Source organism: Notolabrus celidotus, chromosome 18 (assembly GCF_009762535.1).
Source record: "Notolabrus celidotus isolate fNotCel1 chromosome 18, fNotCel1.pri, whole genome shotgun sequence".
NCBI lineage: Eukaryota > Metazoa > Chordata > Actinopteri > Labriformes > Labridae > Notolabrus > Notolabrus celidotus.
The window spans coordinates 4,145,963-4,163,023 of NC_048289.1; the positions used below are offsets into that span (position 1 = coordinate 4,145,963).

A 17,061-nucleotide genomic window follows, 5' to 3' on the forward strand; every position below is an offset into this window, starting at 1 on the left:
CAGAGTCCGTGTCCTCTGTGTACTCACCTTTTACAGTAATAACATGTTTCTCTCTGCACACAGGACTTTGTCATCTACCTTCTCGCTGGGCAAAACATTGTGTTTGGACGGCAAAGTGATATAGAAGACGGGTCAAAGCCTGACATCCTCCTCTTTGCCGCTGACATCCTTCCAAGGCACTGCTATTTTCACCGCCTCAGCGTTGGCAGCACCCCCGTGCTCGGCCCTTGTCCGAACGCCATGGTCACGAAGAACGGCGAAGTGCTGAGAGAGGAGGTGCAGCTCAACCCTGGTGATGTCATTGGGTTGGGCCAGTGTTACCTCTTTCTGTTCAAGGATCCAGTCGCTCTGACTCAAAAGGTAAAACAAAGAGGGACAGGAAGGGGAGGATGGAGTGATGATTGGGATTTCTGAAAATGTTTGAACATGCTTCTTTCTTCCAAACAAAGGAAGGGAACAATGTTCCTGGACCCACCATGGCTGTTTCTCCCTGGATCCTGGATCACACCACTTCTGCCCCAACAAAAAGCAAAACTCTGATCCTCTGCGACACCTGCACTACAACCTGCACTGACCTCCAGAGCTCCAGCAGCAAACAGTCTCTGATCAGAGGTCAACCCTTCCTGAAATCACCCAAAGGCCTCAGCCTGACTGTGAAATACGAGACAGAGGACGAGTACAGAATCGTTAAGGAGATCGTCGCTATGGGAAGAAGCGGCATCAAAGACAGACCGCCACTGACTGTTTCTTTCCTGCTGTGCCTGTGTGTTCAGTATTCATCAGCTAGTCTCCATACAGCAGATCTCCGCAGGCTGCTGCTGCTCATCGCAAGTGGAGTTCAGAGTGCCATGTGGGTGAGTTTGGCAAAGATGTTCAAAGAGAGTGTCTTATCTTGTTAAAGTCCTCATCCTCTTTAATACAGGTACCGTTTTTAAGTTATTATTTCACTCCCTGATCATCCACTCCTCAGTCCCTCCCCCTTCACATGTGAGTGCTGCTTCAATCAATCTTTATTTATATAGCAGCAAATCCTAACAAATGTCCTCCTCAGACTCTTTCCAAACAGAGCAGGTCTAGACCGTACTCTATGTTCTATTATTAACAAAGACCCAACATCAAGACAGGATAAGATCCAGTCCCATCTTACAGACAGGACTCAGTCTGATCTCATCTTAATCCGCCATGAGCAGAGCACTTTGCAGCATTTAGCAAGTTACAGTGGCAAGGACAAACTTCCTTTAACAGGCAGAAACCTCCAGCAGGACCAGACTCATGTTAGACACACATCTGCTGAGTCCGTGTTGGAGAGAGGGATAGAGGGAGAAGAAGAGAGAGAGAGATGATAGTGGTGAGACGGATAGTAGTAGTTGTAGCAGCTGGAGTCTGGCACGTCCACAGCAGCAGAGATCCAGAGGAACCTACGAGACAAGGGAGCTCAGGGACTCCAGAAAGGTCTATGGTTAGGAACTTTAATGGGACAGGAAGAGTTAAATTAAGAGACAGGCAGACAGAGGAGAGAGAGGGAAAGACAGGATCCCAGTGTGTCAGTTCCCCCCGGCAGTCTAAGCCTATAGCAGGATAACTAAGAGCTGGTCCAAGCCTGATCCAGCTCTAACTCTAAGCTTTATCCAAAAGGAAAGTTTGAAGCCTACTCTTAAAAGTAGAGATGGTGTCTACCTCCTGGACCCTGACTGGTAGATGATTCCAAAGGAGAGGGGCCTGATAACTGAAGGTTCTACCTCCCATACTACTTTTAGAGGCTTTAGTTACGATGAGCAGGCCTGCATGTTGGGAGTGTACTGTTCTAGAGGAGTAATAGGACACTATGAGCTCTTTAAGATATGAAGGTGCCTGACCATCAAGAGCCTTGTGGGTGGGGTCTTGGTGCTGCAAGTCTACATAGAGCATTTCTATAAACTCTAATGAATGGGGGTCCAAGTCTATATAGTGTATAGTTTCTATTTGCATCTGGCCACTGTGGCTGCATTCTGAGAAGCACACTCTCTTATCACCCAGGACATGTGCTAACACCAGGTCCTCGCACACTAATATTTAAAATAGCAAAACTTTAGATACAAACTGTTTTTACATTAGCATCAGCTGTAGTTAGCTTAAAACTGGCTGTTAGCAATCCCTGTTTTCAGTCACTAATTGCACTTCAATCTCAAAAACTTAGAAAGGACATTTACATAATTTCTGAAATCTTTTGTCCCTGATAAGAACGAGCATGCTAACTGTTTGCAAACACGTGTCCGGTCAGCTACGTTAGATAACCAGCTCATCCTGAGTTCCGCTCTAATCTAGTTTAGGTTAAATCAAGTCATTTTCTACAGAAACATCCTTGATGTGGGTGTTCCTGCATTAGCACTGCTGTAGCTACTCTTAGCCAAGCGCAACCTCCGGTCTAAAAATATGAGTCCAATGCTAAAGTGTTAAAAACTACAGTTCATCGCCGATCTGCTTGAGGCTGGCTACGGAAGTACCGGAAACCACATACACACCAATTCAAAGAAGCTGATCTTTACAGCAGAAATAAACATGTTTACAGCCTGGTACAAAAAACGAGTGTAGTCTGGATAGCTCATTTTTCTATCAGCACGCACTGTTCGGGGGTGAATTTTTTTCTAACGCGGCAATTTCAAAGATATTAAGATTACGAGTCTTCCAATGAGAGGCACAGCTGACTTGACTGACAGGTGGGAACACTGTAGCTGTTGGCTAGGAGGCTCAAAGCCCGCCTCTTCACCTCACACTAAGTTTGGTTGAGTTCAGCATTTCCAATTTTGCTCCCGCCAAAGATTGGCTTCAAAACAGAGCTTCAGAAACAGATGGGTGACATCACGGATACTACGTCCATTATTTATACAGACTATGTTCTCAGAACGAGTTTATGAAAAGCTACCTGTCCATCAGGAATTCTTTGAACTCTATAAATCACAGAGAGTTGGGGATGGAATATACAGAACAGACTGAGCAGACATTCAATATAATATTCATAAGTATGTTAAAACTAGTGTATAATCATCTGAATATAAAAAAGACTTTTGTTTCTACATAAGGAACAGGTCCGCCATGTTTGTACAGCAGCACAGCACGAACAGACAAGTATGATACATGGTTTTGTATTGAGCAAGTGGCCGTGAGATTAAGAGATGACAAATGGAGGATAATTCTTAGCACAACTCAGGAGCTCTTTTCCTCTAAGGCCACCATCGCTTCACCAACAGGAGGGGGCGTTTCAGTCTCAAACTGGGTTGGAAAAATCGATGCTGCCAGAGCAGAAATTATTTACTTATTAGTGTTTCATCACTGCAAACAGCAAAGCTAAGAAAGCTTCTCCTGAGGCTCTACTAAAGGAGGAAACCACACAACAGGCTAAACAGACAGGGTCAAAGGACACCACAGGCCTGAGAACATGATGAGCTGTATTATGCCTTCGAACCATGTGTTTTAATATCATCTCTTTTGTCGTCGTGCAGGATTACACTAAGGACCTGGCTGCAGCTCAACCTGAACCGTAAGCTCATCACATTATTTCTAATCATCTGTGTATGAGTCCAAAGACGACACTACACATCCCTCCTGTCTGTTTCAGTCTCAACAGTGAGGGCTCAAATGATGAGAACCTCCAGGATCTCGTCCTGCAGGAGGTGATGTCAGGACTGCGCCCCCTGGTGGTGTGGATGTCAAACAGCCTGGAGCTGCTGCATTTCATCCAGTTCCAGCTGCCTCTGATTCTGGAGTGGAGAACCCGGAAGGAGCAGGGACTGGAGGATGAAGAGGGGAAGGAGGATGAGGAGAACAAGGAGGCAGAGAGCTGGGGTAAGAAGACTATTGAACAATATGTTGGATACATTAATTTAACTTGAGAAGATTTAAGCTGCACTTGATTTTTTAGGACTTATTTTTTGTATTTGCATGGATTGTTGAGGGACAGTCTGTATGAGCAAAGTGTAGCAAGCTGAAAGTTAAGAGAACAAACAAATCTAAATCTTTTTATTTCTGTGTAAAGATGACAGTCCTACTCCACATTTTGGAGAGGCTAGTATGGGGCGCCGTTTATTAAGTTCTGAACAAGGAAAATAACAGAAACATTTCTCCACATTTAGCTCCAAATCTTCATAAAAATGTAGTGTGAATTTTTAAATGTCACTTTTTTCACATTTGGAGCAATATTTGTCATTTTTTTCACTTTATTTTTGTTGTGACAAATATATTTAAGTCAAAATCACTGTTAAATCTAAATGTTCAATAATAATGTAAATGCTAAATGCTAAATGTTAAATATATATATATATTAAATGTTGAATATAAATGTTAAATATAAATATAAATATTAAATATTGAATATAAATGTTGAATATAAAAATAAATGTTAAATATAATTCTAAATGCTAAATTTTAGATATAAATCGAAATGCTAAAGTTTGAATATAAATCTAAATTTTAAATGTAAAGGTAAATATAAATCCAAATGTTAAATGGTAAATATAAATGGTAAATGTTAAATATAAAAATAAATGGTAAATATAAATGGTAAATAAAATATAAAATGTTAGATATAAATATTAAAAACTAAATATAAATGTTAAATATAAATATATATGTAAAATGTTAAATTTAAAGTTAAATTTTAATACAAATGTTAAATGGTTAATATAAATATAAATGCTAAATCTTAAATATAAATATAAATGTAAAACGTTAAATGTAAAGGTAAATAGAAATCCAAATGTTAAGTGGTAAATATAAATATAAATGCTAAATGTTAAATCTAAATCTAAATGTTAAATGATAAATATAAATGTTAAAAACAAATTTAAATGTGAAATCTAAATGTTAAATGTTGCTCTGTGATCCTAAATATTTAACTAATACGCAAATTAGTGTTATAAAAATCAAATATTTTTCCTCAAATATGACAAAAAGTGACTTTTTAAAATTCACACTATGTTTTTGTGATGTTTTGGAGCTAAATGTGGAGAAATGTTGCTGTTATTTTCAGTAGACCTTCGATGAGCCGTCTTATTTCTCTGATTCTAACATTGTCCTGGGAATAAAGCAACCATCAGTATGTCCCCAGTGTATAACAACAGCAACTGTTTGATTTTGATCTTGGTGAGTGTGTGTGTTTATGTGTGAATGTGTGTGTGTGTGTGTGTGTGTGTGTGTGTGTGTGTGTGTGTGTGTGTGTGTGTGTGTGTGTGTGTGTGTGTGTGTGTGTGTGTGTGTGTGTGTGTGTGTGTGTTTCTCAGCCCTGCTGGAGCTGCGTCTGTCCTGTGTTCGTTCAGCCAGTGAGGAGACGTTAGCGGTCCTGGAGGAGGTCTTGTTGCTTGCCTTCCAGCAGTGTGTGTACTACATCACCAAGGTGAGCAGATGAAAAAGCACACAGCTTAAATAGATGCTTTGTGCTTTATGCTATGCTGAAGATGAAATAGTTTGGCAAGCTTCATTTTCTGAAGTAGAATTCTTTTTTTGCCTGGGCTGCATTTCACATTTATTGCCTCTTAAATCACAAGGAGGTAAAAAATAAAACAAGACTTCAAATGGCTCCAGTGGATCAGAAACAGGCTGTAATGGTTACAAGCTAATCTCTGCAAACACAAGTACTTGGCTGAGGCACAAAAAATGCTTTTGTTTTTTTACTCAAACAGGTTCAGATAGATTTTGAAATACCTGATTACATCACTGGTGTTGAGAGAGAGCAACACCATTCATGAAAGGCATGTCCACGTTAAGAAGTCAATCGGGATGTGATTAAGGTCCAAACTTAAATGTTTTTAGAAAGATCATGCTGTTTTGATCTTTTCAGACACAGCAGCATCTTCCTGCTTCCTACTGCCACCGAAAGCAATGACACCACTGTGCTTTAAAACGTTACATTTCACCTTTGCCACTTACGAGCTAACATCAGACTTCCACCAGATCCGGTGCTGTGACGGGTCAGAGATGAACCAGACACGGATCTGGTATAATTTGGCACCAAGCATACTGGTGCAGCTAATCAGACTGATGTCAGCGGGCAACTACATCACAAAAGCTGACAGAGTGTGATAAAAAAAAATGTGATTAATCAAGATTAAGTATGCAACAATTGATGGTGATTTTAAAAAGAATCATGTGGCAGCCCTATTTTGTGTTCTGTAAATTAAAACTAGTCTTTGTTTACTGAGTTCAATGGCTTTGAACCAAGCAGCAACCTCCGATCTAAACATGAGTCCAATGTGGATTGTCCGCTTGAGGCTGGCTCCAGAAACACCAGATACCACATACACACCCATTCAAACAAGACGATCTTTACAGCAGAAATAAACATGTTTACAGCCTGGTTCAAGAAACGAGTGTAGTCTGGATAGCTCATTTCTTGATCGGGGGGTGAATTCTTTTCTAACGAGGCAATTTCAAAGGTATTGAGATTATGAGTCTTCCAATGAGAGGCACAGCTGACTTGATTGACAGGCGGGAACACTGTAGCTGTTGGCTAGGAGGCTCAAAGCTCAAAGCGACGATTGGCCTCAAAACAGCGCTTCAGAAACAGATGGTTACATCCATATTTTATACAGTCTATGCTTTGAACATAGCGACTATATAAAATCTGTTTCTGGTTCAGAAAAAAGGGCTGATTATAATCAATCAATCAATCTTTATTTATATAGCACCAAATCACAACAAATGCTATCTGAAGACTCTTTTCACACAGACCGGATCTAGGCCGTACTCTGTGTTATGTTATTCATAAAGAGGATGTTGTCAGACAGTTTAAATTACATTTCAATCATGTCAGAATTAAATACAAACATGTTGAACTCACATGTGCATGAAATATGACGTTAGGGCCATAATATCCAACATAGACTGACTGAAGCGGGTCACTGCAACAATCCCAAACAAATCTGTGAAATGAATAAACAAACAGAGCTTTAAAATGACAGAATCGCCCTTTAAGCTTCGCTGCTTCACTACACAAGTGTGGCTTGTTTAGCAGCTCGCTCTGTTCCTCTCACAGATGATTCTGATGTGTAGTTCAAGAAAAGAAAATAATCAGAGACGGGCCGAGAAGAAAGAGCCCTGTTAGCCACTCAGACAGGTTTGTAATGGACCAACCAGCCACACTGTGGGGGCATTATGTGTGTGTGTGTGTGTGGTGTGGAAGACCAAGCTGGGGACCTCCAAGCACTGCTGACTAAGCTTCACGTTGCAATATATGCGATTGCACAAGATGTGTTACTTGAAGATACTGAGACCAAATAGTAAAAGTCAAAGCTTCTCAACCAGACATGGACGTAGTCTCAGTGACATCACCCATCAGTGTCTGGAGCAGAGTTTTGAAGCTGCATGTTGATGGTCAGCATGTTGGAAATGGAAATCAAGAAACAAACAAAGAGGTGCCAGCATATCAGTCAAGTCAGCCACGCCCCTAATTATGCCTCTTGCTCTGTGTTTTGTAGCAGGTTGTAAACATGTTTATTCCTGTTCTAAAGATAGGCTTTTGAAATGGGTGTTAATTAGACGTCTTTGCTTTTGGAGCCAGCCCCAAGTGGACACTGGAAGAACTGCACCTCTTGGCAATCCTGCGTTTTTCATCATTGTAGGTCGCCGCTTTTCTGCAACTAGCAAGGGTGGTCCAGATCTGACATCTGAACTAATCACCAGTTCTAACATACAGTTTAGGGAATCAGGGCCACTGAAAACTAATTCAAGTCAGCCGTGATGTAAAAAGGATTCTACTTCGTCATTGTGATGTTGACAAGATATTCAAGATGGCGAAGCAGAGTCAAGTGCTATGATGATAGTTTTTTGCCTTTATATCAGTTCTGTGTGAAATCTGACATATTCACATTATCAACAAATGTGTGTGAATGAAAATATGGGTCGAGCAGAAAGGAGTATGAATCAAAAGGATACCCGTGCTCGAGCACAGGTCACATGACCGATGCATCACCAGCAAATTTTCCTGGTTTTACCAGCTACACATCCATTGGCTCCCCTGGTCTCCTGTCGAAAGGTTACAAGACCGGCAGTGTGAATGCTGCTTCCATTCATATAGGGCGCTGTTTGTAAAGTTGTCCACACTGAAAATAACAGCAACAATTCTCCACAGTTAGCTTCAAAATGTCTTAAAAACATAGAACTAATTTTTCTAAGTCACCTTTTTAACACATTTAAAGCAATATTTGTGAATTTTTCACTTTAGTTTTGTCGTGACAAATATATTTAAGTTAAAGCCACTGTATTGTTAAATGTTGAATATAAATATGAATGTTAAATGCTTAATGTTCAATCTAACAGTTAAATCTAAATGTTAAATCTAAATGTTAAATGTTAAATGTTAAATCTAGATGTTGCTCTGTCATCCTAAATATTTAGCTAATATGCAAAATCAATCTGCCGCTTAGCGGAATTACCAAAATAAAAGCTTTCAAAGAGATACAGATATCCCAACCATAGTCTGTCAGTACTGACTCCTACTGGTTACAAGCCAGACTTCCCTCCGTCCATAATGTGCACTGGATTTCACAACTCTTAGAGTCAGTACTGACCCAGTCTACGGTCAAGCCAAGTTGCTATTGCTAAGTCTGTATCGCTTTATGAAGCTTTTATTTTGGTACTTCCACTAGGCCGCATGGTGAATTTGCATATTAGCTTAATATTTAGCATTGCAGAGCAACATTTAACATTTAACATTTAGATTTATATTTAGCATTTAGAATGATCAGAGATTTTAACTTAAACATGTTGGCCGCAACAAAATGAAATGTGAAAAAGATCACAAATATTGCTCTAAATGTGATTAAAAAAGTGACTTCTAAAAATTCACACTACGTTTTTTCAGACATCTTAGAGCTAAATATGGAGAATTGTTGCTGTTATTTCAGTGTGCACAACTTTACAAACAGTGTCCCATACATTCACACATGCAACTCCACTTAACATTTTTGGGTTATTGTCAAGAGTTAAGTTCTTGGAGAAGCACTTTTGTTATAACTCCTGTCAAACTATGTCCGCCTGTGCAAAAAGCTGTTGCAGTTTGGCTCGTAGAATAGTGTACTCATGCTCAACCAGTGGACAGTCAGAGCGTTCACAAGTTGGTAGAACAACATGAAGTTAAGAAAGTGCTTCTTAGTTTGCTTTCAGTCGCTGACAGACTGCAGATGAACCCTACGATGAATTTTTATGGTCACTTTTTTTAATGTTTCAGATAAATGAGAAGTGATGCTCGAATAGAAGTGATCATTCATCTATTCGTGCAGCAGCTCATCATGCTCAAAACACTTACGTTTAAGGAGTTCTAAGATTTACTGACACCACAGGATGTCTGGGTAATGAAGTCCTCCAAACGTCTCTCATGTTTCCAATTAAGACTCCATGTCTACTCCAGTTAATATCAGGGCTTTGTTTCTGATTCTAGTGAAGAGTTTCTGTCCTGCTGGACCCTCACAGAGAGCTCCTCGGAAAAAGAGAAAATTGGATTTCATTGTAGCCACAGATTTTTACTGAAGCACCACACCCATACATGGAGCTGTGCCGGGAAAGTTTCTTACACATTTCAGTTGAGCTGTGTGGGTGTGGGTAAAAAGAGCGTCCAAAACATACTAATGAGGAGATTGGCCTATTTTTGTTCGTACAATCGTACACTCTCTTTTCAGACAGAGGCTAAACTAGACATGATAGCTGTGCTGCATATCCTCTCAGATTCTCTACAGCCCCGCCAATGACCTGGATGCTCCAAACCACCAAGGCCCTAAAGTAAAAGGAAGCCATGTCTAGTATTGAGCCACATCAGGGAGCCCATTAGGACGGCACCGGGCTGTTAGCAGCAGCCAAGCGAAGGTCTCACATGTCCTGCCAGCTGTAATCCAGTTGGACTTGACGTGTCAGGTTAGGGGCAGCTTCTCTGTGAGTTTCCCTTCAGGAAGGATGTCACTGATACCACATTTATCTCCACAGAGGAAACTATAGGAATTCCTATATAGTTGCTTTCATGTAAGTTTGAGACAGCTCATTTCTTGCTCATTGCAGAAGGATGTGGTTATCTAACTACCTGCCTCAGAAAGCACTCACTTTCTCTCTGCAACTGAGCCTGATGAAGCGAATCACTTCCAGATGTGGTTACCCAGTAAATCCATAAATAATTCTGAAATTAAAAGCTGTATGCTTACAGTCTTTTTACTTGCTATACCTAATAAAACCGACATGTTCATTACAGTCTGAACTCGCCTGGTCTGAGCTCATAGATCTGCCAGGTTCAGGTTCAAAACAAGAGAAGTGCTAAATGATGCAACTGTGAAAGGGAAAGAATTAAAGCTGGGGTTGGTAGTCAGATTTAGATCCACTTTTTGTTATACTAGTTAAAATGATCTTTATGTCCCGATGGTAATCAATACATAATGTGTTCTTAAAAAAGAGTGAAAAAAAAGCTGCTATCTACAGCCGGACTAAACCTGGGAGCTAGCTTTAAGACCGTTTTTACATTTATACAAGTTAAAATGCTCACTTCCCTGCACTAAAGAGGTAGAAATCCAGTGTGAATGCACTCAAAGCGTGTCCGTGTTGTGGCTGTCGTTTCCGCTGACACACTCTGATTATTGTCCAAACTTTATGAAGACATCACAGGAAAAAAAAAAGATAGTTATTGACCTTTCCTCTTTCATTTAAACCACGTACAGCTGTTCTATCATCTCTAAGACTCCATTCATGAGAACATTCAACCCTGCAGAATTTGGGAGTTGTTGCTCTACCACTGTTGTGTTTTGCTTTACACAGTTTTCCCACAAACAAACTAGTTGAGGTAGCAGAAGGCCGCCAGCTCCTGACTTCTGCAGGGTAACAACACTCAATGGAGTCTGGTTGGTTTTAGAGAAAGTTATGTAACAGATGTTTCTCATCTCACCCTAATCACAAAGATAAATCTTCGTGGGGTTCCTCTCCATAAAGCTGTCAGGCATTGTTTAAAATAATCTGGGCTTGTCAGAGGCATCAAAAGCTCTTTTAGTGAACGTGCTTTGATTGGGAACATTTACATTTAAAGATTATATTCCAGGTATCACAGTTCGGTTTGTTGCTGCTGGTTTGAGTAACCCATCGGAGACATTTAGAAACTTATTGTACCCATTAATCATTGGGACTTCAAATTCTGTAAAGCTCAGGGCCTATGTCTGAAGTTGTTAGCTAACCTGGTGGAGGGCACACTGTTTAAAGCTCAGTCCTTGTTGTAGTGGCCTGGTTTTGATTTCAGCTCTGGGGTCTTTGCTGCATGTCATCCGTCTCTTCAAAGCTGCTCCATCCTCAATATAAAGAGATCAAACAATCCCAGGCATTCCCAGTAGGTACTCCTATTTAAATCAAATCTAGCCCTAAATCATGTACAGTATTACATCCATCTGGCCTGGAAGCTAAGGGTCTTGGGTCTTTAGTTGCACATTGGAGAGCTAGTTTTGTTCCTCTGGTCTCTGAGGTCAGAAAGTTCAAAGCCCTGTAGGAGGAGACAGCGTGTGGGCTGCTTGATTTTGAAATGTGAAGTCATTTCTGTTTTCTTTCTTCATTTTTATGATGATTTAGAGATGACTTTTAACCAGCTTGCTCAACATAACTGTGATCTATTCTCTTGTGATGACACAGTCAGGAGTTTGGATGTGTGTGTCTGTGCTGAAGAGGAAAGCAGCATTGTCGTTTGATCAGTTCAGCACCAAACTGCTGGTGTTTTCAGTGTTTTCAGATTCAGTTGGTGTATCGTGTGTTTTTCTTGGATTTGTCAGTGAATCCAGGCGTGTCGTGTCATCCATCATGACTGCCACTTCACAGCAGGTCCTAATCCACATCTTTCCTGGACTGACAGAACAGAATTTGTGTGGAATGTGGATGTCAAGCTGAGGAGTAACCTGGCAAATGCCTGATGATTTACTCAACTATTCATCCTTTCCTTTCACTGGTTGACAAAGTGATTTATGTCTGCAGTGCAACCAGTCTGACCCAGACTTCTACCAGAGCCTTAATGCTCCCGGTTAGAGTTACTTTACGATTGAAAACTCTTTCAACAGGTAAACACTGGACCACTGTTGTGAAAGTTCATGTTATAAAATGTTACGTGTTAGAAATAAACTTAAATGTAGGCACCTAAAGTACTTGGCTAAAGTCAGGATCAATGTTTGGAGGATTGTTGTACTCGCATCCTGTGAACAAAGCCTTGAGTCAACGCAGAAGTGCTTCAAACCTGCATTCCCCCTTATGAACAGCAGGGGGAGACTCCACTGGATGCAAAACTGTATTAAAATTGAATGATTACTTCAGTAAATCTATCTTTAAGATTATTTAATGCAGAGTTATGTTTGTTTTCTAAGTTATAATCACATTTATAGTCAAACTGAAGAAAACAGGGTGTGGCTACTAAAGACATGCGATTAAACGATGAACTTTGTCAACTTATTATCGTCATTTTTATCTTCATGGACCTGAAATGTCAATCATATCCTGTGTCTAAGCTGTAGTGCAGCCATCTGCTACTAGCAGGGCCTGATTCTCCAGTTAATGCCTCCTGCCATAATGCTCTAAAGCTCTCGACCAGGATATAAACAAACACAGATGACAGATGGCGTTGTGGCATGGCGTGAAGATAGAGTTGTACGTTGGCTGTATCTGGCAAATAAACATCAAGCTGGAGTAATGTGTAACCAGCACAGGCACCTGTGACCTGTCAGGAGGGCTGAAGGCTGGCAGTGCTAGCTCTGCTAAAGTTAGCCACACATGGATTAATCTACCAGTCAGGGTCCGGGAGGCAGACAACCCCTTCTCTACTTTTAAAAGTAGGCTTCAAACATTCCTTTTTTCCAGGTCTTAGTTATGCTGCCATACGCTTAGACTGCTGGGGGAACTGACACACTGAGATCCTTTCTTTCCCTCTCTCTCTCCTCTCTCTCTGTCTCTTACTTTAACTCTCTATGTCCCATTAAAGTTACTAACCATAGACCTTTCTGGAGTCCCTGAGCTCCCTTGTCTTGTAGGTTCCTCTGGATCTCTGCTGCTGTGGACGTGCCAGACTCCAGCTGCTACTACTACTACTATCCGTCTCACCACTATCATCTCTCTCTCTCTTCTTCTCCCTCTATCCCTCTCTCCAACACGGTCTCAGCAGATGTGTGTCTAACATGAGTCTGGTCCTGCTGGAGGTTTCTGCCTGTTAAAGGAAGTTTGTCCTTGCCACTGTAACTTGCTAAATGCTGCAAAGTGCTCTGCTCATGGTGGATTAAGATGAGATCAGACTGAGTCCTGTCTGTAAGATGGGACTGGATCTTATCCTGTCTTGATGTTGGGTCTTTGTTAATAATAAAACATAGAGTACAGTCTAGACCTGCTTTGTTTGGAAGGAGTCTGACGAGAACATTTGTTGGGATTTGTCAGTAAGGGTAGAGACACACAGTGTGTAGTCTGTGGTCCAGAAATGTTTCATTCTTCCTCGAAATACAACAGTCTGCCGAGGAAGCAAGAGTCAGAGGAGGGTCTCACAGACAAATTGTACACTTGATACAAACACTGGGCTTCTGTGCGACACTCCTGTGGTCTTATTAAAGGCTTTACCATCCAATCACAGCTGAGCAGAGCAGGACTAGAAAGGATCACATGAACGGAAAGTAACTAAACTTGGCTAATTAGGCCTAATGTGTTTTACCTGCTCACCTTTTTTTTGCTCCCCCATCCAGGACAGAGAGTGACAGAAAGTCCTGCTGCATTCAGAGGATGTGTAACATAATCCAAAATCTCTGTTTATTTTGGATATTTCATGCTAATGTGAGTGTAATTGCTGCGGGATGGGAAACAAAAGGCGCCACTGGTGAGCAGCTATTCCATCTGAAGACACGTCATGATGAATACAGAGGCACTGTGAAAGGCTTTGTGGTCAGACTGTGTGTTTACTTGTCCATCACAATGAATGGATGCACAAATAAGCATATAAAAAAAATACACACTATTGGACTCTGGAAGAAAGCATGCCATGGATGCATGTGGTGATCCCAGAATGAATGCATCCTCTGGCTTGGCTCTGCTGAGTGATATTTTCCAACCAGAAAAGCTCCGACAACATTCGACTTAATGTTTGCCCATTTCCATTGTCTCATGTGTGATGGGAGCTCTGGCTGTCGTGTTCTAATGTTCATGTTCTGCCTGCCCTGCCTGCGGCGTCTTACAGTGGATGTAAAGTGATCCTCTCAGGGTGGATTCCTCCAGAACTCCTCACTCAGCAGCCCTGTTGCAGCACCATGCCAAGCCCACATGAGCCATATTCAGCTTTTTAGGAATGTGGATCTTTGGCTGGCACTGACCTCGGAAGCTTGGTGGGTGTAAGAGTGAGATTGGAGGGGAAGGGGGATGTCTGTGTACAATTAGCTTGAACAAAGCTGTCGTTGTCCAGGCTCACACTGAAGAGCAGTGCGGACCTTTGGCTGCAGAGGAGGAAATGTAACAGCCTCTGTCGCTCTTACTTCTTCTACTTTCTCTTGAGTTGTAGTGTGAGAAACACAGACAGACAGACAGACAGACATGCAGAGGCAGTACGGGTGGTCTGAAATCTGCGTTAGAGGATTACATATTCAGTTCATCCCATTAGAACATCCATAACATATTGTTCACTTTTCCAACCTCAAATTGACCCACAGGAATCGTCCGCCATCTCTGGTTCCACATGGACGAGTGAGTCACCCTTAAAACCGAGCTGCACAGTCCCCCCTAACTGCACTCATTCTGTCTCACCAGGTCCTCTATCCCATCCTGCCGGGCCTTCTGGACTGCAACCCGTTCAGGGGGACGTCTGTACTGGAGGTGTCCGTCGATAGTGCTCAGGTCTTTGGAAAGGGTGGGCTGCAAGTCCCCGGTGAGATCCAGCAGCTGGTAGAGGTTCTGACTGAGACCTGGAAACTGCTGTCAGACTGTCAGCTCCATGCAGAGATTTCCTCGCAGCTGATTGGCTACCTCTTCTACTTCATCAATGCATCACTCTTCAACTCACTCATGGAGAGAGGTAAAAGTGCACGGCTGCCTACATTCACATGCGCTTGCTGCAAAACACGGAGGATCAGGCAGACAGAGAGACAAATCCAAAACTTAACGTAACTGAAGAAAAGAATCAGAGGTTAAGGGCCAGAGACAAAACAATTAAATAACTTTTAGTGGGAATGAAGCAGCAGTCTGACAAATCTAAAATATTATCTCCATCCTCTATAACATTTTAAGACACCAAAGATGATACCAATTTTCAAAAACATTTTTACAAAGGAGTCACCTCCTTGTCTGTTGCATCGGTGCAGAACTGTGAGCTGCCAGGGATCGCAAACAGTACAAACACCAGATCCAACATTTGCCAATACTAGTAGACTGTAAAACATCGTTGGAGCCTATTTGTTGCAAGATCAAAGTTAATGCAGATATAGTACCAAACCTGCGTTCTTTTTAATGACCAGCAGGGGGTGACATCTCTGCTTGCAAAAACAAGTTTGGGGGCAGATTCATGAGAGGTTCTTCTGTCGGCAAATGAGACAAGAGGAGACATCCTCTGGCTGACAAATTTCACACAGAGCATTAGATGCGCTCCAAACAGAGCTGCAGAACAAACAGCGTCTCTGTGCACCGGAGCTGATTCTGCATATTTAAATGAGCAATTATGCATTCACTACTCACAAACACCAGCGCTAATAGCCAAGTGCAGTTAGAGTGAACTTATTTACCGCCTGCTGAGAGTTGGTGGTAACTGCAGGTCCAAAGGGTTAAATCAGATAATGGCCCTATCACACCTTGACGATTTAGCTAGTGTTTTCTAGGGATGCACTGATCCAATCCTGGTATCGGATATCGGCTAGATCGGGCTCAAAAAGCTACATCGGATATTTGGTACGAAGGGCCGATATATAGTGCCGATCCATATGGCAGATCTATTCATCTCAGTTCTATGCTTTTCTGTGTTTACAATAGCTCTTACGTCATCAGCACCAGCCGGTCTGTGCATTTTTGCCCGGTGGAGCATGATGGAAGATAACTACAGAGACTCTGCAGTTTAGGTGCATGCTTCTTTTGCTAGCAATTCCGCCGGAAACCTGCAACATGTGCAGCACTAATGTTTCGATGGATGGCGCTGAAAAATATAATGGGAGCTCAAAGGAAGATGTTTACGTCAGCTGTAGCCGACTGCGAATGAGGAAGAAACCTTCTATTAATGGATTCAAAGTGTAAAAAAACAAACAGGTTATTGGATTTAATTGTTCTGGATCCTTGAAATGAAGGGATTCCAGCCTCTGGTTTAACACTTGGAACCCAGGTACAGTTCACCATCAAGTCAGAAAAGCCTGAAGTTGCCAAAACATGATTCTATCCTCACATTAAGAATAGAGATTGTTAAATCAATACCAGGATCGAATCGGCCAGTATCGGTATAGGCAGATACCAAAGCCCAGGTATCGATATCGGTATCAGAACCTAAAAAGTAGGATCGGTGCATCCCTAGTGTTTTCCCGATGTATCTAAAAGCCTCTAAAACGCTGACACACGCTGATGTTTTTTTCAATGTTGGGCATATACAAATTCATAACTTATGCCCAACTATAGTCCACTTGAGCAAATCGCACTGTAGTGCAATAACGCAGACGAAGTGTGTAAAAAGGCTGCCGCTCGTTAATGATGATGTCTACGTGTTGAAATGAGATGCTCTTCATTGGTGATTAAAAAAGGTGTGTGTTATTAAAAACTCTGCAGTCTCTCTTTGTAAGGCAAGGCAAGGCAACTTTATTTGTATAGCACATTTCATACACAAGGGCAACTCAATGTGCTTTACATTAAAACATTAAAAACACTGGAAACATTCAGACAAGGATACAAGAGCACAATTAAAATGACAAATATAATAAAACAGAAAATAAAATAAAAATTAGAAATATGTTAAAAATAGAATTAAAATTTGCATTTAAAGTGAGTTTGTAAGAACATGAGAGTGTCAGAGGAGTGAAACCAGCAGGAACACAGCCTCTGCTCTTTACAACAAGTTACACTTATTGACTGCAGTGCTTTCAAAAACGTCACATT

General features: G+C 41.4%; 1 protein-coding gene across 1 annotated transcript in view; it reads left to right on the top strand.

Moving 5' to 3' along the window:
• The window catches only part of LOC117830542 (ras-associating and dilute domain-containing protein-like), a 43,838-nt gene that overhangs the window by 15,439 nt on the left and 11,338 nt on the right, over positions 1-17,061 (top strand). The window contains exons 6-11 of the mRNA XM_034708699.1: positions 64-360; positions 450-854; positions 3,480-3,517; positions 3,596-3,822; positions 5,256-5,368; positions 14,746-15,010. Of these exons, the coding sequence (XP_034564590.1) occupies positions 64-360; positions 450-854; positions 3,480-3,517; positions 3,596-3,822; positions 5,256-5,368; positions 14,746-15,010 (1,345 nt within the window). The remainder of the gene's footprint in view (positions 1-63; positions 361-449; positions 855-3,479; positions 3,518-3,595; positions 3,823-5,255; positions 5,369-14,745; positions 15,011-17,061) is intronic.